Source organism: Corvus cornix, chromosome 3 (assembly GCF_000738735.6).
Source record: "Corvus cornix cornix isolate S_Up_H32 chromosome 3, ASM73873v5, whole genome shotgun sequence".
Classification (NCBI taxonomy): domain Eukaryota; kingdom Metazoa; phylum Chordata; class Aves; order Passeriformes; family Corvidae; genus Corvus; species Corvus cornix.
In genome coordinates, this window is record NC_047056.1 from 36,868,528 (window position 1) to 36,891,535 (window position 23,008).

The window sequence follows — 23,008 nt, forward strand, 5'->3', positions numbered from 1 at the left end:
CTATGCTCAGTATTTTGCCTTTTACATTTTCAACAAAAACATGTACTTCACTAAGGACTATTCTCCTTGATTCCACGAGTGGCAGAACAGTGGCAGGGAGACTGTCACCAATGTTTTATTTGCTTCCAGTCAACAAAGACTGATATTCATCCTTCTTTTACTTTGTTCTGCCTCTCAGAAGTCTCTAATTAAAGATTCTTTTCCACTATGCTGTCTCTGTTATTAAGCTTCCAAATAAAATACATCAGCGGAAGGCTTTATAAATAAAAGAGAGAATTACAGGAGTAGGAGGAACAAAAATGAAGCACAGCTTTCTGGATTTTTTTTTTCTAGCTGTTGACAACTTATGTTCCCAGGCAAGTACATAGTAAAAGAAGCATTTACACTGCATAAAATCCACAATATCCCTGTGGGTTTCCTAATTCAAAATGTTGTTAAATCAAAAATTTGTAATGTGCCTCAGTAGTGACTCATGTATGTGCTTTCAGTTATTTGCCAATGTTTATGAATCCAGTCCCCATGGCAAAAAGCACGTGAAACACTCCCAAGGCCTCTACATTCAGGAAGTCAACAGTGTTCAAAATGAAATATTTACTAAGTTCTCCCACATGAACAGTTACCTCTGATTATCCAGCCAGCTACTAGAGCTGGTGATTACTACCTCTCGGTGCTAACTTGCTCCCATTTTGTTGTTTTATGCTGCAACCCCTCAGTATTGTGCAGCCTGCCTGCCTCTCCTTCCAGCACAGTGCAGCAACCCTGAGACTGCACGGACCCGGCTGTCCTTTCTGCTGCAACTTCTGTGACTTCCCTGGCTTCAGGACATGAGTTTGGGTTTGAGCAACCCCATTGCCATCAGGATGTGTCAGGGATGGCATTGGATGCAAATATTTCACATGTGAAGGGACACCATCGCTTCTGCCATGAACTGTTGTCACTTTGCCATTATTACTCAGTGGCTCTCACTGTGAGGTGCCATGTGAAGCTCGATGTTACTGTCCAGTTTGGGGTGGTCAAAGCTTCTATGCCCAGTAACATTTTAGGTGTCCATAGCCACTCTCCAAGCCATTTTCATTCAAACAGCACATAGGAATGTTTTAGCATGTAGTTGATTTATCATTTTTGGTTTTATTATCATTATGTGCCCTCAGACACTCACACTCAGCCCTGCCCTTTTGTTAAGGAATTAGTGTATCAAAACGCAGAGCTGAAGGTGATAATACCACACCCTGCAACAGAACTAGTTAAGTTACAAAGGACAGAGACTCTTGAAAATTTTACTGGGGAAATGAAATAAAGCTTTCTGAACAGAAAACATATGATAAAGGAGTCTAATCTTTTAGCCATACTGTTTCATACTGTTGCATGAAAAGTTTAAACTTGTTAGAGGGCGGAGAACTGATCCCTCTTCCCCCTCCAACATGTGATAAAAATACTGGGACAATGTGGGAAGTGGCAGGCTTCCTAACAATGCCCAAGAAGGAGCTGATACCCTGTTGGCCTTCTCCCAAATTATTGTTATTAATTCCAAAATTTAAAATCAGGCCTGAGACAAAAAACTCTCAGAACCACCCCCAAAAGGTGAACTGGGAGTGGGGGGCAAATTCGAACATCCTCCAAAACTCACCGAAAATACAGGGACATTTAGTTTCCCTCTATTTTCAATGAAACGTTGCATAATACTCGTGCACTGCCTCCTTCTGGTGGCAGTGAATTTAAACCTTACCTGCCACTGGAGGCCAGTGGCGGAACTGCTGCTCCAGGAAAAATGCTTTCATCATTTTGCAAGTTTGTTGTTTTACTACACCCTCTCCAGCCAAGAGACTGGGTATATGTCCAGATGTGAATAAAGTCAGCTGTAAGCAAAGAAGAACACAGAGGAACCGCACTGGAAGCTGCAACAAAATACAAAGACATGAACTATTTAATGTATTTTATTGTAAAGTTTTGCATTTCCAGGGCAGTGTTCCCAGTATACCAACAATGTTGTTTGTCCCTGGGTTAGTCAGCTATCCCAGCAAGAGCTTGTATGAATTGTAATAGCAAGTATGGCTTCACATGCCAAGAGAATAAGTAAGTAAGTAAAAGAGAGGGATGTCTTTTTCACTGAGGACCACTCTAACCTCACATTGATAATTGGTTATTTAACAAATTAAAAGTGAAAATGTCTCAAAGGATGGCTGGCTACTCCAACTCGTTTTGCCTACATAATACTGAGAATACTCATCAATATTATTAAACACTAGGTAAGATAAATTTCATTAATAATTGTCACAGTTTTGACTTTTGTTATTACTATGTTTATATTCATATATGTTTATGTAAGTTTATATGATATTTGTTTGGGTTGTGGGGATACCTGGACATGTAAGATTATGGACTCCAAAAGACAGGGCAGCCTAAATTGAAGTCGCCAAGCTATCTTGGAACCTGGCTTAAAGTCCAAATATCAAAAATAGTTGTGTAAATTATCTAATGATAGAGAATGTTAAACTTCACAGAAGGAAGGTGCCGCCTCCAAAAACACACTGGAAATCATGGATGATCTGCTGGACTCTTTTGGGTGCTGAAAGACTGCTGCATGAATTCTCCCCCCCGCCAGAGCCTGATTGTCCTGCAATTTTTGGACTCTTGAAGTGCTGGGGGGAATGAACTGCATAAAGGGATATTAACTAGATTTACGAATAGCAGCTGCCCACTATAGGAGTTTCAGCATGCTTTCCTCTTCTTTCCTTTCTGCTCTATCTACTAGATCGGAGCAGGAGAGGAAAGGTCCCAGTGCAGTGGTTCCAGTCGATTGTCTCGAGATATGGGGTGGTTGTTAGAGACTGGGTGAGTTTAGTGTCTCAAACCAATGCCAGCGCGTGTGTGGTGGGAAGGGGTCAAGCCTTGCTTCTGGTGACGCAGTGCCCTGCCCCCAGACCCCCAGCCTGGCTGAGCTGTCAATCAATCAATCAAGCAATCAATCAAGCAGTCAACCAATCAATCACACACTGGGGGAGGAGCTAACCCAGCTCCTGACTGGCCAAGTGACTGGAAGTCCTGCCTAATAGGAGGGCCTACAAAGGACCAAGGATTTAAAAGAGGCTGTGCAGGAGGTGGCCATTGTCTGGACCCTGCCTTCTCTTAGTTTCTGCCTGGGGAGACAGGAGGTGGTAGTTATATGTGTGTTTTTTCCATATCTCTTCTGGCATTCTGTCTTTCTCTTTCTTTCTTCATGTTCTAATCTTCTTTCATGGAACATTTTTGGGAAACAAACTGTCTTATGGTTTAAAGGTTTCTAGGTTGAATGGGCTAAGTTTATACTAAGTTAATACTAAATTAATGCTGCATTTCTGCTAAGGTATAATTGCTTTATATTGAATTTGGTGTTGTGTTTAATATTTTGCCAAAGTTCCTTAATTTTCTGAGTTTTTGCCAGTAAACTTTTGTGTATTTGTGAACTCTTGAGAAAATCTGGTTGGGAAATGTGTTTGCGCTTACAAGAGTAAAGGAACTTCATTTTAACTCCGTACATGTCCGTGTCCGTGATACAACTATAGAACGGATGAAAAGAGTGTAGAGTGAGCAGTCTCGGTACCCTGCTGTGATGGCCTTGCAATGCCTTCCCTAGCCCCAGTGTCCCTGGAGCTGGAAGTTCTTTTACTGTCTCAACCCTAACCCGAACTCTAATGTCAGCTGGACACTGTAGCAGTGGTCCTCATCACCATGGGTGGCACAACTTAGAATGTGTGGAGCTGGCAATGTTGGCACCCTGCCATGGTGCCCTTGCAATGCCTTTTCAAGTTCCAGTGTCCCTGGAGCTGTATAGTTGCAAAATACCTCGTTCCATTCAAAACCACGTTGTACAAAATAAAAAGGTCTCACAATATGGCTGGCTACTCCAACTTGTTTGCTTACATAATACTGAGCGTACTCGTCTGTATTTTTAAAGTACTGGATAACTTCATTAGTAATTATCTTATTTCTGACTCTTATTGCTATGTTCATATTCATATACGTTTATATAGGTTTGCCTGCAGCATTTTAAGATAGTTGTATTTTCTCACTGGTTGACACAGTGGGTAGAAAAGGTTCCTCCCTCAATTTAGTTTTGGGAACTCATTATTGAAACTAATCTGTGTACCTCTTCCTATCTCTTCAGGGTAAAGCATAATATTACCAAGGGAAGTGTGTGTAGTAATGCAATGTGTGAATGTAGTAAGGAATGTGTGAAGTGTAATTGTGGTGCTGAAGTGGCAGCTGGAAAGTTCTTTCCAGCTGTAGACAGGGAAGGATTAAAAGAAAAATTTATGTCAGAGAACCACTGAAGGGTTTGGTTAAGTTGAAAAGGTTTTTGGTCTGAAATCATGACCCTAAAAATGATGTGCTGAGGAGTTTGGAATGAATGAGTGTTATTTTATCTTTGACTCCCACCCCTGAGGCAATCCAGATCATTTTAATGAGTAGAATTGTACTGTATGTTGTTTCCCATTGTTATAAATAAAGTATGTAATTCGTGCTATTATGTATAAAACTGAAATGTAATAAAGCCATGCAGACAGAGTTTCAACTCCCCCCCCCACCAACCTGGCTGAGAGGAAAATTTCACAACACTAGAGCAGTTGAACAAGAAGTTTTTTCAGCACAGATGTAATCAATAGGTGAGGATTCCACCCCAGGTGTGATTGGATCTTATCACCGGGACATTAACACTATGATGTCTTGATCGCTATCTTCTGATATCTACATCTCAGCTGATAAGGAGTTGGACATTCCGGGAACTAAAAATAACTGTTCCAGGAACCAGAGATGGCCCATTCATCATCAGAGATGGCCCATTCATCACCCAGGATGGACAATTCATCAGACCCAGGAAAGGCTTTGTGCAGCCCAACTTCGGGACAAGAAAACATCATGAATATGCTAAATTGCGAGAAAAATAGAATTAATTTGGACTCTGCCCAAAACCTGTATAAGAAGGAACCAGCGGAAGCAGCAGTCGTGAACTTGGGAGGTCTGATGCGATAGAGATCAGATCTATGCGTGTTCACCCAGCTCCGACCCCGGGCTCGGGGCTGCTTTTCTCAGTCGTGGCTTTCTGTGTGACCGATCTTTCGGCCGCGGAATAAAATCTATTTCTTTATTAAATTTAATTTGGCTAAATTTCTTTACCTCACCATTATGTCCACTGACCTTGTCTCTCTCCCTGTGTACAGGTTCTGGGAATCTCCCTGAAACCTGGTTGGTGGGAGGGATAAGGGTGGTGATCTGGGACATGGGTGTTTGTTTGGGTTGTGGGGATACCTGGAAGTGTAAGATTGTGGAGTCCGAAAAGCAAGGTGGCCTAAATTGAATTCACCCAAGATTTTTTTGGAACTCAGCTTACAAGTCCAACAAGTATCACAAATAGTTGTGTAAATTATCTGTTAGAGAATGCTAAACCTCACAGAAGGAGAGTGCCGCCTCCAAGAACACAGGGCATCTTGGATGATCTGCTGGATTCTTTGGGTGCTGAAAGACTGCTGCATGAATTCCCACCCCCTAGAGCCTGATTGTCCTGCAGATTTTTGACTCACAGGGTGGTGGGGGGAATGAACTGCATAAAAAGATATTAGCTAGGTTTTATTGGTGTAGCAATTTCCCATTATTCTTTCCTCTTCATTCCTCTCTACTCCGTCTGCTAGATGGGACCAGGAGAGGAAAGGTCCCAGGGTCGTGGTCCCAGTTGATGTCTTGAAACATGGAGTGGTTGTCAGAGACTGGATAAGTTTAGTGTCTTTTTTGGGGTGTTTGGAATGCTTGTGTGCTGCTAGGTGAGGCAGCACTCTGCCCTGCCCCCAGACCCCCCAAGCCCTGGCAGAGCTATCAATCAATCAATCAAATGGGGAGGGGGGGGTGGTGCTATCCCAGCCCCTGATTGGCCACGCAACTGGAAGTCTCTCTTTAGGGGGAAGGCCCATGGAGGCCCAGGGGCTTAAAAGATGGAGCACGAGGTGAGCACATGGCCTTGACCCTGCCAGTTTCCTGGAATTCCTATCTCACCCACGGTGGAATCCTAGGAGCTGGTAGCTCTATGTGTGTTTTTCTGTCTCTCTTCTGTCTGTCTTTCTTTCTTTCTCTCTGTCTTTCTTATCCTAATTATCTTTTCATGGAACTTTGTGGGTAACATAACATCTCATAGGTTTAAAGGTTTCCGGGTGAAAGTAAATGCTAAATACTAAATTAATGTTCAGTAATGCTATTAGTGGTTTTGTGTTGAATATGATGTCCTATTCAATCCTTTTGCCAAAATCCCTTAATTTTCTATATTTTTGCCAGTAAACTTTTGTGTGATTTTTCACTTCTTGAGAATATCTGGTTGGGATTTCCCTTTGCACCAACTAGAGTAAAGAAACCTTCAGTTTAGTGCCTATTTAAGTATTTGGGGTGTAACAGGGGTGGAGTAGGAGCCTTATAGCTGCTGCCACGTGCAACATGGTTGACTCACGCAGGTACAACACGGACACTGACAGACAGTAGCAATTGGTCAGCTTGCCTATTGCTTTGCAATAGCTACTTACACCCAGCCAGTAGTGGTATTTATTTAAGATTCCTATGAATTATTACATAATTTGTAAAACCATGCTTGGAATGTTGTTTCTGACACAGGGACTGCTTTCCAGGGCACTTAGCCTGCATCCAGATTCAGTGGGAAGCCATTGCATTCTTGATCCAAGAAACAAAACTAGGAATTCGGACAAAACCAGGCTTTGATGGCTGAGTACAGTCCAGTCTCCAAGAGTGACTCCATATTGGACAAATATGTCCTTCTCTTGGCAGACCAGAGGTCCTTCAACTTCAGCCTAGGGAGGAAAAGAGAGTATAAAGTGATTCCTCTAGTAATAGAGACACTAGGCATGCAAACAGCAAAATACTGGCAGGAATAATATTGTAACTCCAAAGGCCTCAAAATGTGACTGACACAAGGACTTGAGAGAGAGAAAGTGTTTTATTAGACCTGCTGGCGATGCCATGATGATTTTTTGCCTTTTCTTTTATACCCCTTTTATATACCTTTTTATGGCTTTTTGTATTCTTAGTGCTTTTTGCCTACATTCTTAGACTTAATTTTGTTAAGCTAGGAGACTAAACATCTTAGAAGCCTCGTAGTTAGGGATCAGAAAGCCCCAGACACCAAGGTCCTCTCCAGAACACATTTTGTAAACTGAGATAGAACATCCAGGGGAAGGTTCCTGGGGAAGGGAGGCTCACTGGAGCCTCTCATTGGGGAATTTTTGATAGATATGCTAATTAGTAAGACCTATATTGTTATACCAGATCTTTCGTGGGTGGGCATTGATGTGTGCATTTTGGTGCATTCGACCTGGACTTAGTGCACCTAAGGATCCTTAAAATAAATACAGAGGTAAAACCCCTTTTCCCCTTCTAACCGTGTTTGAGTCTTGATTTTAAGACCAGGAAAAGGCATCACTAGAGTAAAAGAATTGGGGGAAAAAAAAGTAGTTTCTAAGCATCCAGGCCATGCTCTTGGTCTGAAGATCCACCAGTCATGGATGTGAGTACATCCCCAGATCACTGTAAGGTCAATTACACATAAAAAAGTGGAAGTTTCCTAATTTTCCACATCCCCGATCTACTTGATCTGGACAAAAATAATTAAACTGTTTTAATGCTGTTCCTTAAAATCCAGGCATGCAGCATATAAATACCTATGTCCAATGATTTTTGACTCTATCAATGAATGCACTGCCCACAGTCTCTATGTTCAGGCAGTGTATTACAGGCTTTGCTTCAGGTGAGTGGGGTATTCACAGCACTGGGCTAGTATGAGTAGGATATTACCCTACACAATTTGCCTACTAGTCTGGTTGACTGTGTGACTTAAGAAAAAAATGCTGTGTATACCTCAGTTCTTGGGCTTCGTGCAGAATTGTTGAGCTTCTGAAACTGTTTCTGAGCCTTGAAAGTCCAAATTATATGCATTGACCTGCTTATACTCAAAGATTATTCTTACCTGACAGTTATCTGTGCTTCCCAAAGTAAATCCACCACACAATTAACTATTTTTGATACTTCCATTCATAAATTCAGGATGATTACATATTCATATGAAGGAACTTCAGGCTAAACATTTTCTGTAACATATTGCAAATATCTGGAAAGATTTCAAGGTTTTTACTAAATTGGTATCAGTAAGCACTTTGATGAGAGAAGCTTATTTCAGCAGCCCGTTAGACTGAAAGAGCAACTTTTGCTTCCAAGGACATTGCTACAGGTACTTTTTTTCTGCTGCATGTGAGTAAGAAGAGCACACAACTCAATTTAGGAATGTATCTTTTGTTCAACCCTTCCACCTTCCTTTGCAAAATAGGTAACCCATGCAAAGCTCCACTATACTTTCAGAAATGTCATACCACTTTGACCAATGTAGACTATTAATTAAGGAAGTAACAAAACAGGACAGAGCAAAACCTCGTTTACCTCATTTTGTAAAACAAAGCTGCCTGTGAACAACACAAGCAAAGATCACCCCCCTGAAAACAAGCAAAATTCCTATAATAGCAACATTTCTGTATTTCAGTAGCACATGGCTAGAGAAATACTAGAAATGTTGTCTGTTTTCCTCTTGTTCATGTAAATTAAAAAGACGTCCTTCAGAATGCACTGTAAAATGACATAGGCTACAGGACACGTACTAACTAAAGAGTGCTTGCTGCAAAATTCAGCAGTACAGATCTGAAAGCTGCAGGAGGGATGTAACTGTTATGTTGCAGGCCTAGTCAGTGTCCTGGTTTTGGCTTAGACAGAATTAATTTTCTTCTTAGTAGCTGGTACAGTGCTGTGTTTCAGGTTTAGTATGAGAATAATGTTGATAACACACTGGTATTTTGGTTGTTGCTAAGTAGTGTGTACTCTAACTCAAGGACTTTGCAGTTTCCCATTCTCTGCCAGTGAGGAGGTGCATAAGAAGCTGGGTGGAAGCAAGGCCAGGACAGCTGACCTGGACTGGCCACAGGGATATTCCAACTGTAGAAAAACATGTTTTTTACATACACTGGACAGAGCCACTAATTGCTGCTCAGGAACAGGCTGGGCATTGGTCAGCAGTTGTATTGTTCACTTGAATTGCATCACTTGTGTTCCTTGGGTTTTATCCCTCTCTCATGTTTTCATTACAATTATTATTGCTGCTCTTATTATTATTATAGTTATTATACATAGTTTTGTTTCAAGTATTAAAGCATTCTTATCTCATGACTCTTTTTTTTTTTTTCAGTTCTCCTCCCCACCAAAGAAGGGATGGGGGAATGAGTGAGCAGCTGCATGGTTCTGGCTTAGTTTCTGGCTGTGGTTAAACCATGACACTCGAGTAATTTTGATGGATTGCTATTTCCTTTACCCACAGGTTCTACAGGAGGTGACACTTATAGCCAGCTGTTACCAGATGTGGTTGGTGTAGTTGGGCCAATGTTTTGTTCCATCATTGCAAGGTAGTCATTGGTGCAGGCTCTTGTGTATGATCATCACACCTCTTGAGATTGCAGTACTCCCATATCGTGTTGGGGTCAGTGGTGAAACACCATGGGCTGCTGTCACCATCTGGGTTTCTGCAATAGTTGTCCCTCAAATCCCTGCACAAATAAAGTCTACAGTCATGCTGTGTAAGACTGAAAGTAAGCATAGGACTATCTTGACAAAAAGATGTACTATGTACATCTACTATGTACAAATAAATACATTTATTATTGGTTTTATTTATGGCCAGATATGCTATTACCAGCAAACACATTCGTGGCTGTGATGCTAGTGAAGAGTTATATTTCACATGCATATTGGAGTCTTGAATATATTTATGCATAAGGAAACATAATTCAACTACTGGCTTATACTCTTTTACTGGCTTATAATATACTATTATATTCTGGCTGTAGTATTTCAAGGCACTGAGTACCTAAATAATTGCCCCATATGGCAATTATTTTCATTTCTAAGTATGCATGTATAAGCATACACAACTGTGAGAATGTGTGAATTAGTAATAAATATGGAGGAAGATTCATACTATTGGTGGGCACTTAGGCTTTTCCAAAATTTTTTTTAAATGTCAAAGGGTTTGTTCTCATATTCAGAAGAATGGCAAATAGATGCTTATGCAATTGGTTCCCTCTTATATTCCCCAGACCCCGTTTCTACTGACTTCAGTGAGACCACTACCATGTCTGTGCTTGCTGGGGCACGGGGGAGTAGAATTTCTCTCTTCAATAATTTTCACAGTTGCAGTGTTTCCCCGTCCTGATTCACAGCACAGTCTCAGAATAAAAAAGAACTGAAATGCTTTTTCTCTGAATATGACAGAACATGATTTCCACATTTTCACAGCTTGATTTTAATTTTTTTAAATGTTTTTGAAAGATATCATCCCCTCTGAGGATGCTGAAGTTTTTTGATGCCAAAATAGAACTGAAAATTTCAAATTATTTAGGATGACATCATAAAAAGGGAAAAAAAATAAGAAAAGTATCACCCTTCCTGGTTATAGTTATAATACACCAAGCATGATGTATTTCCTCACAATTGTAATCCTGTTGCTTTCCTACACTTACTAAAAACTGGCACATTAGTGATGTTGATTATCTTATCACTGGTCCAGTCAGCGCTGGTACAGTTTTGTTAGTCTGAAGCAGATAAGGGGAAATTTCAGCGTATGCAATTCTGAGTGCCCATTTCCACCTGCAAAGAACACTTAGATGGTATTTCTAAGCATGATATATCTGACTGCGTGTTTTGCATCATAAATGCTGTGTCCTCCCCAGATTAAATCATTAGAAAGGCCACAACAAAAAGTCTCAAATTCATAAACAAAACACATATTTCAGCAGATGCCCAGTCTCTGGATACAAGTCTCCTGGTGTTGGTTACAGACGATCAGATTTAAGAGTAAGGGACACAGCTGTATCTTACTTACTTACAGAATTTAGATAACAAGAAAACACAATTCTTAAAAATGAGACTAACAGAAAACCTTTCTGTATCTTAGAAAAGTTGACTCTTATAGACATATTCCCTATCAGTGTTTTAAATCATAGATGTGCAAAGATAATATAACCAGCAATAGTTATTGCCAGAGAAAGCGAGAAAAAGTGAGATAAACATACGCGTCTGGGAATCTGTCTGGGGTTTTTATGTGCCTGTGTGGGAACATGGAGTTCCAGGCCTGGCACTTCTTTCCCGATGCAGTGACGGAAGTTGTGCCACGATAACTCTGGCCTTTGCCTCGGTAGCACTCCTCTGGTTGGGGAACTTGTGCGGGCACATCTGCGGCGAACAACAGAAACTGGTCTTTGGCATCAGAATTTTATGTTCTTACTGAGCAGGCACAAGAAAGCCTCAAACACACAGCATGACAAAAATGAATGACTTGTTTATGCAGACAGCATCCAGTGAAATCATCACACCTGCAGCAGAAGGGCATTTCCAAACATACTGAGAAAACTTTCACAGTTTTAACTGGTTATGTTAGATGTTGTTCAGTGAAGGTGGTGTTCACCAGTCAGTTTCATTTTGGCTTATGTGAACATGTTAGAATTAAAGATAAGAAAGTTCAAGAAAGTTCAACTTCAAGAAAGTTGAAAAATCCTCAAAGATTAGATACTGGTGATTGTGCCCATGATAAATTTTTCAGACATTATGTTAAACTTCAATCTCTCTATTATCCTTTTGGTTGTGCTAAGACTTTCTTGTTATTTTTTGTGCTTAAATGAATGAATGTTTCAATGTGATTTTTATTGCTTTGGAAGCTCCTATCCTATTTTTGTTGCTAATTTCCAAAAATGGGAGTTCATTTTATTTAGCAATTTTTCATCTGTTTAAACTTGCTTTTAATTTTTCAATGAACTTGCTATAATTGGCCTGCCTTTGGGAAAAAAAGGAATATAAAAGCATAAATATCTTTCATTCTATAATTCTTCTGTTGAGTCAACTAGTGATTTGCAACCATCACTGTATTTCCTTAACCATTGAAAGTTTAATATTTGGCAGATTTTGCAACATGCCAGGCAGACAAACATTAACAGTGACAAAGTGACTGAAAAAAAGAGTTAATACATTTACAATACGAAACAATAAATCTTTCACTGTTTTAAAGTCCTTATCACAAGTACACTCCGCTATCCATACCAGCAATCCCTTGATCTGTCCTGTCACAGGGAGGAATTGTGCAATATTCCCATCTAACGCTGCTGCTGGTGGTATAGCACCAAGGCTTCTTCTCTCCATCAGGGTTTCTACAGTAGTTTTCCTCTAAGCCCCTTAAAACAGGAAACAGGAACACTGACTTTAAACCATTCATAGAAATCCAGAAGAGTTGCGTGCATGACTATTAACAACTACTGCATGCAGAATTCAGCTCAGTGGTGTATTTATTCTTTCTGGAGATTGATTAACCCATGCATCACTGCTTTGGGACTAATCAATGATCTTCGACTTTACGGTATAAATGCTGAAGATAACAGGAAGAACTTCTCCGATGCTTACACTTTCTGCTCTTATTGTTGAGGCCAAGATGCAGCAGTAACAGCTGACTTCAAAACAGAAGGCACTGATACCCCTGAGATTACAGTCAGAACCAGGCAAGGCTGGATGTGACAGACTGGAAGTGTGTAGATAGGAGCACTGGTGCACGCTGCTCTCTGCCCTGTGATAATGGACAGGGTTTCACGTGCCTAGGAAAACTTGCTGGATCAAACTGCAGAGCTATAAGCCAGTCAGTCCCAGCTATTCCTGCACATTGCTAATGCTCTGCAAACCCAGTTCCTCTGACCTTGGAGCACAAGGATGTATTGGAGTATGTTGTCCTTGGAGCATCACTCTTCCAGAAGAGTAATGCGTTGAAAATGTGCCAAAACACAGCCAAGGGAATTTTAATATAAAAGTAGTGAACTACTTATAGCTCTGCAGTGGGATGTGGAGGAGACAGGTGAGAAAAATACCTGAGAATAAACAGGGAGGCAGAAAAAAATGAAGAGCAAGACTTGGACAGGAGTAATGAGCACTGACAAACAGCGAGAGTACAACATAACATAAATGAGGAAAACCTGTGCTCCTCTTGCCTCTGCATTTGGATTCATAGGGAATAACTCTGTTCTTTGGTATTTGTTACAACGAGAGACTCAGCGTACTTGCAGGGGTATCTGTCAGGAATCCAACCATGTTTGTGAGGAAACTGTGTGTTCCAGTGTTGACAGGCATTTCCTGATTCGGTGATGGATATCCTTCCTCGATAGCCTTCTCCTTTCCCTGAAAGACACTGGGAGTCTAGGCCAGAGACTGGTGGGTGTGTAGCTGGAACAGGAAAAGAAAAAAAGGAGAGGGGAGGGGAGAGCACAGAGGGGAAGGGAGAAAAATACTGATAAGTAGTGCTTTCAAAAATATAATGTTGAAGATGCTTTTTTTTTTCTTTCAGCAGAGGTTAATCTGGTTAAAAGCCATGTCAAAATCAAAGAGAACATTTTTATGAGCCTCCAGACTGCCAGATGGATGTCCTATGTCTGCCCTTTTACAGCAGCCAGTAAATAACTCTGCTGGATTGATCCAGACTCTGTGCATGCTGTCCCCTGAGAGCAGAACAGGAAAGGCAGTAAGTAGTCCTGTACAGTCTTGTAAACCCAAGTGAAATGGAGTACAGTAATATAATACAGGTAGCATGGAAGGGCAGAAAGGGCCAGGAAGAAATTGTGAGAGAAAGCAAAGCAACCTTGGAGCTGAGCCTTTGGAGCCAGTGAATTGGGAAAGAGAGGCAGAAGGAATAGTGAAAAAAAGGAAGAAAGTGAAATGGTCTGCCATGTGGGGAGCAGCAAAGAAAATAAGAGTAATGATCAGAGACATAGAACCTGCAGAGGGCAAATGGAAAATGCATTTACAGCACATACCTATAATATACAGAATTTCCCAAAGACATGAGTATAACCCTAAAAGGTTGGTGTGTTCCTTAAACTTTAAGTTTTAGTCACAGGATGGAAATGCTTTGGTAACATTCACAATTTATCATACAGAAGTCTATAAATAGTTATTCTGCCATCTGTAATTAAGCATGGTGAAGAGAACTACATCTAGCAAACACACCCCACTGCTTAGAGCACTGGCAAGTGCAGATACATAAGAAAGCAAACTCTAGAGAGGAAAAACACACTTCTAAATTTTTTTTCTCAAAGCACAATCCACTTCTACAATTGGCAATGTTATCTCTTAATTCAGTGCCTTGGAAACATCCAGATTTAGTGGTCTCTGCTTAATGAGTTAAGCTAGCTCGCTGGTATGTCAGGTTTCTCTCATGAGGTCTGAACTTGTTTCTCAGGATTCATCCCTTGCTAAGAAAAAGGCAGTGCTGGCTGTGCTGATCAGACCCAGGTAAAATATCACAGTGTGGCCACATGGCAATTCAGATGATTTCTGTGAGTTAGCAGATCAGCAGTAAACTACCACCTGATTTAACCTGAATGTCCTGCCTCCCAGGTAAGTTGAAAAGTAAAGTGGTTAAAGGCAAATTATGGTTTTCCATAACATCTTTGGCCTTATTGCTCTTCGTGACACCTGCGTCCTCACTGACCATACCTGGTTTTACATAACAGAAATTTAATGAGTGATTCTGCTTATTAACGTGCACTTCTCCTGCTTCACAGAGGTATGTTTAGGTTACTCAGAACTGTGGTTTCTTGTCTCTCCCCTCCCTGCATAATTTTAATGAGAAGAGCTACCCTCTGGAGTCATCTCAGGAAATCAGACTCACAGCAGTGAGGAATGTTGCAATATTCCCAGCGTTTATTTGGGCTGGTAGTGAAACACCAGGGCTGAAGTTCACCATCAGGATTGCGGCAATAATTCATGTTCAGATCCTTCTCTGGATAGCTGCACATTGAAAATGAAAGAGAAGCTCGTGAGTCAGCTATGGCCAGATGTATCAACAAGGCTGACTGCAGGCAGGGTCTCCCAGGCTCTGTGGGAATGAACTCAGTGCTGAGCATCACTCACTGTTTCTGGGTAAATCCATGCATATGAGGCTCTTGGGCATCCCAGCGTTGGCACTCAAGTCCAGACTCTGTTCTTGAAACTTGTCCATGGTAATCCTCGCCATTACACTGCATGCACTCCCCTGTAGGTCCTAGGCAGAAGGAAAACAAAGTGAGGAATGCACCAGCCTATTTGTGGAAGACTACACTGGAAGGAGAAGTGGGGTTTGCTCAGGCTAACAATGAAAGGAATTCAGAAGACTCTGCATTACAGCCTGGCCAAATTAATAATGCTTTAGGAATATGTTTCACTTGCAGGGAGGAATTTGTATCTGTATGTGCTGCTAGCAATAGGAATTCAGTGTGTAACACAGCACTTGGGTCAATCTTTACTCTTGTTACAATTACATAAATTACTGGTACAAGAGCAATATATTCCTTATCCAGATCATTGCAGTTCTTTGCCAGTAGAGTCAAAAGTAACAAGACAGATGAAGATAAAGCAAACTATATCAGCAAATTATCAGAAAATTTTAGTTCTTCCATGATTACCAAAGAACTTTGATAACTCAAGCCAATTAGGAAAACACCTCTGAGTTGAGAACTTCTTAAGTTCAGCTTGATTTAAATTCTAATTTGAAAACAATCTGTAAAAATAAAGCACCAAAAAGTAGCAGGAATAATATTACCTACTTGAACATCCCTTCTCTGGAAAGTAAATATACCTTCTCCAGTGTGTGTGACCTGGTCCTCACACTCTGGAATGGCACAGTAATCAAATCTCGTAGCAGGATCTGTTGTGTAACACCAAGGTCCACTTTCATCCCCATCAGGATTTCTGCAGTAGTTTTCCTCCAGCCCTGCATTGGGGTGTTTTTCGGGTGTATAACTGTAATAGTATTAAAATTCTATTTTAATTCCCATACTTTGGTGGAACAGAAGGGAAATGTCCAACTTGTGCACCTAGCTGTGAATTTTATTCATTCACAGTAAAATGAGAGAAACAGATTCCCCATTGTAAGCCGTAAATGAAAACTGAAAAAACATGCCGTAACTACCATTATTAGTAGCTTTCTCCCTAGGTCCCAGTTGCCAATAAGGAGCAAGCTTACAGCCTGCAAGGACAATGACAATCTCAAAGGACAGTTGTTGTCCTTAATTACATGCATCCAGCTGTAGGGACAACCTGTGGCTCTATCGTGTTTGTCTTAATGGAGCTACTTTAAAAGTTATGTATTTCTAGAGACTATTCACCAAACACAACCAGGTCACACAGAGATCTGAAGCAAGTGGTGCTAGGCTTCTTCCTACAGTAATCTTCCCAGACAAGACCAAATTACTTTTAAACTATCTGAGCAAGTGTATTCAAGTTTCATTAGAATAACAACAAAAATAATTTTCAACATAAATCAGAGGAAACAGGACCTCTGCTTCCCCACTTGCTTCAGGGAGCCCAGTGACAAACAGCCCTGAGAAAACTCTACCTGGTCAGGTCCATTTGACCCTTGGATACTCTTCTTGATGTTTTGGTTTTTTTTGACTATCTGTATGGCAGGTAGAGGGGCCGTAGAGGTGGACAGATACCACCTTATACAGAGCAGAGCAATTATGACCCCCCTGTCACCAATAGCAAAATCTTCATAGTTTTGAGAGAAGGAGCATTTAATCTGCTTAAGACACCTCACATTTAGACCCAACTTCCCTAGCTGACAATGCATCCTTTCCTTATCCAGATCATTGCAGTTCTCTGCCAGTGGAGTCAAAAGTAACAATACAGATGAAGATAAAGCTGTTTTAAAAAGTCACCTGACAACAGGATTTGATAACTTGCGCTGTAAATCTGTGTATATATATGAGGATGAAGAAGCTTGGAAGAGGTTCAGAACAGCATAAAGAAATGAAAATAGGCATACTTTGGTTTGTGGGGTATTTTTTCTGCCCACTTCTGGCATGGAATACCCCTCTGAGTCTTGGCTTCTGTTCCTCTGTAGTCTGTCCCAATCCCTCTTTTACACTCCATAAGGTAAACTGAAATGGAATCAAATTTGTTAATTCAGAGGTGTTACAACATTCATTCCTGGTACTGAAAATCTGCAGATATAACTGAAGCTCATCTGTACATGCTGAAACATGTTTTACTCATGTTTTGAACCTCTTGTGCCTGCAAACATTATGATTCTATAATGTATTTTAAAAGAAAATAGTTACAACTACTAGGCATCTAATGAGAAAAATTTCTGAAGCATTGCTATAAAGCTAACAAAATCAAGTCAAGAGATCAGCTATATCAAATCACAGTTGGTTTTGACGTGCAAAAAATGCATGCTTATACTATTGTAATACCGGGATAAATAGGAATGTCTTTCACCAGCAGCTGGAGATTCTTTGAAAGGCATTGTTTGTAAGCACATTTGCAGTGTGGGTGTCATCCAACTATCCCTTTAAGCCAAAAATATTTAGTTATCAAAATACACTTGTCACATAAGTGGCCCCCAAATCTTTGATTCATCTTAGCCTCAGACTATCCCAGGTATTTTTCTAGTTGGATTCCAAGGCAGAGAGAATGCAGATCTTATTGATGATGCTTTTACTGGCAACAGACACTGAAAAATCTCCAGATATTCAGGGCAGTGATCTTGATTTCCCCTTCCTTTTCCCCTTTCTGGCTTGCACAAGAGGAGTCTCCCTAAACCTCAAAATATAAAATGGAAATGTTAGAGCAAGGACAGGAGAGCAATGTGATAGAAGAAACTGAGCCTTGCTGGAACACCTTGCAATAGTTACTGCCATCACAGTTTGTGGCTGGGACTACAAATGTCTGTGCTGTTTGTCTTGCTAAAAGGAAGCTGCTGCCTGGTTTGTCATGGTACTTCTGGAGGGACCAAAAGTCTAGTCACTGCTGCTTCAACAGTGAGACCCAGGTCCCAGCATGTCCATGGCTGGTCAATAGCCTTGCCCATGGACTTTCTGATGTTGCGAGGTTCCTCCTAAATTGTTTTAGCCTGTCTAAATAATAAATGTGGACATATCTAACACCCAGGGAGAGGAGGTGAAGACTGTGTAACTGGATTTGGAAGGAAGACAACAAGTAACTTCTGAGTTCAAATGGCACATAGAAACCACCATGGATCTAGGCCTTGGTATTTGATCCTTCTTGAACAGCATTTTTAGTAATGTGGCTTCTTCCTGTTTGGCCCCCAAATTCTCTGTTAGTTTTCTGCCCTGTACAGGAATTTGCTCCAGCACTGCAGTGGAGAACAGATGGATGCCATTAGAATAGGCTTGATGAGTAAATATGTAGCATCTTACTGTACACATACTTCTCTTCTCATAAAGAACTGTGTCCGTGCTGGTGAACATCACTGTCATTTTAGCATTTTCAGCCAGTGTTAAACACTCTAGCTTTTTCCTGGTGAATAGGAAAGCCCTGTTGAAATTGAGAAGGAAGCAATATTGACATAGGAAGCAATATTTTAAACGCAATTCAAATTATACAACTCATAATTATTTTTCTATAAATTATTAATTTGGTAGCACTGCTATTCCTTTTTATCTTTCAGATACTGCACTCAGTACTTTAGACACTGAGTAAGAGGTTAGTGTTATCTACTACTCTCAAGTGGCTCACTTATTCAGGATATATGACTACGTGAATAAGTTATTGTGTGGGCAACTAGAAACTGCATTGGCAAAACATTATCAGCAGCATCCTAGCTGCTCAGGCTAGTGTCTGTCCCTACAATGGATTAGAAACCTTTCACTCTTGTGAAACAAAGCAGCATCCAGCTAAAGAGGCTCAAGCAGTTCTCCGTGTAACGTTGGATAAAAACAGGAGCTTGAACATTTACTATAAAATGAGTAGTACATTGTAAATCCACTCTTTACTTGATCTTGTGGTGATTTATGAGTGGAGATAAGTCACAAGCTAAAGGCACAGGCATGGGAGACACTGCTGTAGGCAGAGCTGCAGCAGAGTGGGGATGTTGGTTCTGAGCAACAGTAGGAACATATCATTGATACGCAGACACACACAATGGCACTGTTTTAAGATTCAACAGAAATTACCTGCAGGTTAAATTTCTTTCTGCTTCACATTTCTCTGCACATTCTTTTTCATTATTTGTCTTGTAAAACTGTTTATTTCGAGTAAGTATCCAAACACCATCTGTTCTTAAATAGTCATCCAGTATATCTCCTTTCACTGGAAGGAAAGGAAAGGAAAGGAATCAGACATTACAAATGAGAATTCTGCAGTTAAGAAGATTTGTGGATTTCAGTCCCATTTTCCATGTAGCTCGGACAGGTGAAGACACAATTTATTTTGCATAATTCTGGTTAAAAGATGATGAACTCTGAGGTGATTTCTGTCTCCTGACACAATCAGAGCTGAATGACTGCAACATGTCATGGGAGAAAAGCAGCAGAAGAAAGATGTAGAGGCAGTTCTGATTAGAGTTATGCAGGAGTTTGAAGGTAAAAACAAGAAATGTGAAACAAGAGTGAGGGGGAACAGAGAGAGAGATTAAGTGGTGTCAACACTGATTAGAGAAAGATGAAGGGAAGTGATACCTGTATCAAAGTTTTGGAGAAGCATGAATGAGGTGGATGTGAGATTATGGCCTGTCATGTGGGTTGTGCAATCCCTATAGTTTTATTGGTCACTGCCTAGTTGTTTGTCCCAAAATGTCCTGCCCTAGAGCAAGAAACCTCAATCAGAAAGTTACTGTATAGCCTTTTACAGTGGCCACCATTGTTTTATTGTAATGGGTTGAGCAGACTTAGTAATGAAATTGTCAGGCTACGTCTCTGTTGCAACAAATTAACCCAAGATTTTAAATTAGTAAATCAATTAGTGTTATTATATCTGAAAACTGCATGTGCACAAGATTTATATGATGTACCTGCTAATACATTTAACACACCTCTAAAATACTGTTGCTCACGATGGAGTTTGCCATCTAATTAACTTTTTTTCTTTTTATGTCTATAAAGATTCTATGTTTCTGTTCCTAATTTCTACAAGAGTTTTTTTTCCATCTCCAGCATCAGGTTACAATGTTGCACAAGTGATATGGTTTAATTATTTCATTTTTTTGATCTAGATTATTATTGACAGATGCAGGAAGTTCATAATTTTGTACAGGTAATGTTGTGAATCTTTCATTTATGCATTCGTATTAGGGCTGAATTCACTGCAGCATCTCTCCAGTGTTACTAATTCCCATGACATATGGGCCATTCATCATCTACCTCCATATGACACAGATTCACACAAAATAAAAGGTATTTGGGCCGCTAGTGAAAGTAAGATTATTAATTGGCTGAGGGCATTTTCTGTGTCTTTTTGCTGAGTTGGCTCAATGCTATAAACCCCACGTCTTAAGAAATCCCTGACACTGAGGCTTCCCATATCTAATCCTGCTGTTACAGCAGGACTATGTGGTGCACCAATAGTCTAGACTACTAATTTCTCCTGATGGATTCAGTGAACAAGTGCTTCCTTTCCTGAATTTTTTCCTAAGTTAACTGAGGTCACTGTTCCAGGGGACCAGGACAGGAAAATACTCCTTTCCAAACTTTATTGACTCATCTTAAAACTCTGTGTTTCTTCAAAGAGCACTACTTTGGATACTATTCCTTTTCAGTGACTATAAGAAAAAAAAAATTATTACAGTTGGTTTAAGAATGATTACATGGGATTTTGGATGACATGCATAAAGTAAAAGGCAACACAGATTGGCAGAAGCTTAGATAATAGAAAGGAAAAGGTTGCATGAAAAACGCTGCAAAGTATAAACTTAAGAAAAAAATATGAAAGATTTCAAATGCATCAGGGAAATGTATTAGTCTGACTAAAATCTTTATAAACCCAGACATTGCACATGATAATTGAACAGAATATTTAAATATATGTGAACAAACTAGTTTCTTCTTTTATATATGCATCTTTCCAGATTTGACCAATACTAACCCAGAAGACATAAAAATTGGTTTTTAAGGCAGTTGTAGATCATCACTTTCAAGCAAGTCAGCTAGAGTTGATAACAATGATCAAATAAACCCCCCACTTCCTTAGTTGTCTTTTATAACCTGGCACAATCATCCAATGATATGTCCCTGGTATTCTGACTTTAAGTGTCTGAACTATTAAAAACTCATAAAAACTGTACTGATACATATTTATCAGTACATTTAAAAAGTCATTTAAGTGCCATGCAACTATATGTAATTTCAAAGTACAAGAGAGTATGGTATCTGATTGACATCTGATTGAAATGTATACTGCACATGGAATATTGATTTACAGAATTTGTAGATAAGCTTAAAATTAATATATTACCTTTAGTGGAATACCTATCTTCTTTTGGAGTTGTAAAAAAGAGTTCTGAAGATATTCCTGGAAAAGGTGATCTAGGTTACTGAAGAGTAAATTTCTACCTACTGCCATCAGGAAAACAAAGGAGAACATTTTATTATAAGTGTTTGAAAACAGAATGTGAAATTTCTGGAATATAAGGGAACCTGTTCATTTTAAATTTTGTTTTAAATATTCCATTTCAAAGCTTTAAAACTCCTGTCATAAAGGATGAAGATCAGTACCACTGTGCTTAACAATGCTTGGCAGTAAGCACAGCTTTACCTTTAGCATTTGATCCAAAGCCTGCTGAAATCAGAGATGACTTCTCACTGACTGCTATGGGTTTTGTACAAGCCTTTGACAGGCTGCCCAAAGGTGCCCCCATCTCTGGACATGGGAGATGTTTGCCGGGAGCCAGGAGTTGCCCATGCAGACACCAAAGCTGCTGCTCTTCTTGTGTCACTGATGAACACGACTGTGGAACAACACAGCTCTCACTTCATTCTACGGCAACTCTTTCTGACCTGCAAGGCCCAAATCCGCCATTGCCCAGGAAATGAGTGATGCATTGGCTTAGGGATCTACCTTCAACACATAGAGCTTGCTAGTGTTTGCCCCCAGTCTCACCTAGACAAGCAGAAGTCAAAGGACTCTTACCTGAGCTGAGCAGGAAAAGAAAGAGAAAGGCAGCTTTGCTAATCCCCATTTTGGCCCAGCTGGCAGGTGCTGGAAGTTGTGTGTCAGTGCACAAAGTTTTATTGACTCGCACTGGAGTGAGGCAGCATCAAACAAACAAGGTAGGAGGATTAAGTTAATCATTCTCCCATGCTGTGCCCCCCTTGCCATGGCTATTAAAACAACCTTGATTTGGATGGATTACCAAATCAGTCTCAATAATTTCTACTGGATACTGGGAAATGTGAAGGCACTTTCTTCTTTTGTGGGACCTGGGTTTTTTTTCTCAGATTGCTTGGCATCACTTTGCTAAGGTAAAGATGAGGATCATAGTGGTGGAAAGTATGGCAACAAGACACAGTCCACACATCTAATTCTATACAGTTCTGGATATTCAGCTTTATGTCTCAATAGTATTTTCAGTCACGGACTTGGACTGCTTTAGATTGGAGCTGCTTCTGGTTTATGCTTTTGTGTAAGTCAGTCCTCCAAAACAGACCCTGATAATGCTAAATCTGTATCAGAATTGTTTTTAACAACCTCCAGTGCCCTTTCTGGAGGAAAGAAAATTACTTCCCTCAGCTTTTTTCCATTTCTGGTTTGTTTTTTGTTGTTCATGACTTGGGAGGCAGCATTCACTTTGCTTCAGTGTATGATATGCCTTTGACCCCCAGGCAAAGCCACTGATATCTCAAGTCTGCCCAGACCTCAGGGTGTACGCAGGGTGCCCCATGCACTTCAGCAACATCTGTCACGTCTGTCAACCCCATAGGGCTCAGCTAAGGCAAACCAGGCATTCTCAGCCATAATGCCTTCAGGAGTTTCAGCTGGTTTGCCTGGCCAGTCAGAGTAGCCTTTAGCTGGGATTGGGAGGGCAGATGAGAACGATAGTTGGGAGGAAGGTGGGAGCCCTGCATGTTCCCCTTTGTGCTGGGAGTCACTTGGGGTAAAGGCAGAGGTCAAAAGGTACACGCCTGCAGGGCACAAG

The 23,008-nt window shown here is 40.5% G+C and overlaps 1 protein-coding gene across 1 annotated transcript; it reads right to left on the reverse strand.

The window, feature by feature from the left end:
* Positions 1 to 6,498: 6,498 nt before the first annotated feature.
* LOC104684353 (plasminogen-like) lies at positions 6,499 to 22,108 on the reverse strand. The gene is made up of 13 exons (XM_019281161.3): positions 22,003 to 22,108; positions 21,328 to 21,384; positions 19,053 to 19,188; positions 18,308 to 18,414; positions 16,901 to 17,015; positions 15,713 to 15,876; positions 15,010 to 15,139; positions 14,768 to 14,886; positions 13,161 to 13,323; positions 12,160 to 12,290; positions 11,139 to 11,298; positions 9,513 to 9,614; positions 6,499 to 6,824 (listed from the first exon to the last, which is right to left on the reverse strand). Exons 1-13 carry the CDS (start codon positions 22,049 to 22,051, stop codon positions 6,707 to 6,709), a joined length of 1,551 nt encoding a protein of 516 aa, XP_019136706.3. The 5' UTR covers positions 22,052 to 22,108; the 3' UTR covers positions 6,499 to 6,706.
* Positions 22,109 to 23,008: the final 900 nt, after the last annotated feature.

Excerpts from the sequence above, each read along its gene's own strand:
- LOC104684353 (XM_019281161.3), bottom strand. The coding sequence starts at position 22,051 with ATGGGGATTAGCAAAGCTGCCTTTCTCTTTCTTTTCCTGCTCAGCTCA. Across the intron at positions 19,189-21,327 it reads AGATAGGTATTCCACTAAAG|TGAAAGGAGATATACTGGAT; the intron begins GTAATATATTAA and ends CTTTCCTTCCAG. Across the intron at positions 14,887-15,009 it reads CATGGATTTACCCAGAAACA|CTATCCAGAGAAGGATCTGA; the intron begins GTGAGTGATGCT and ends TTCAATGTGCAG.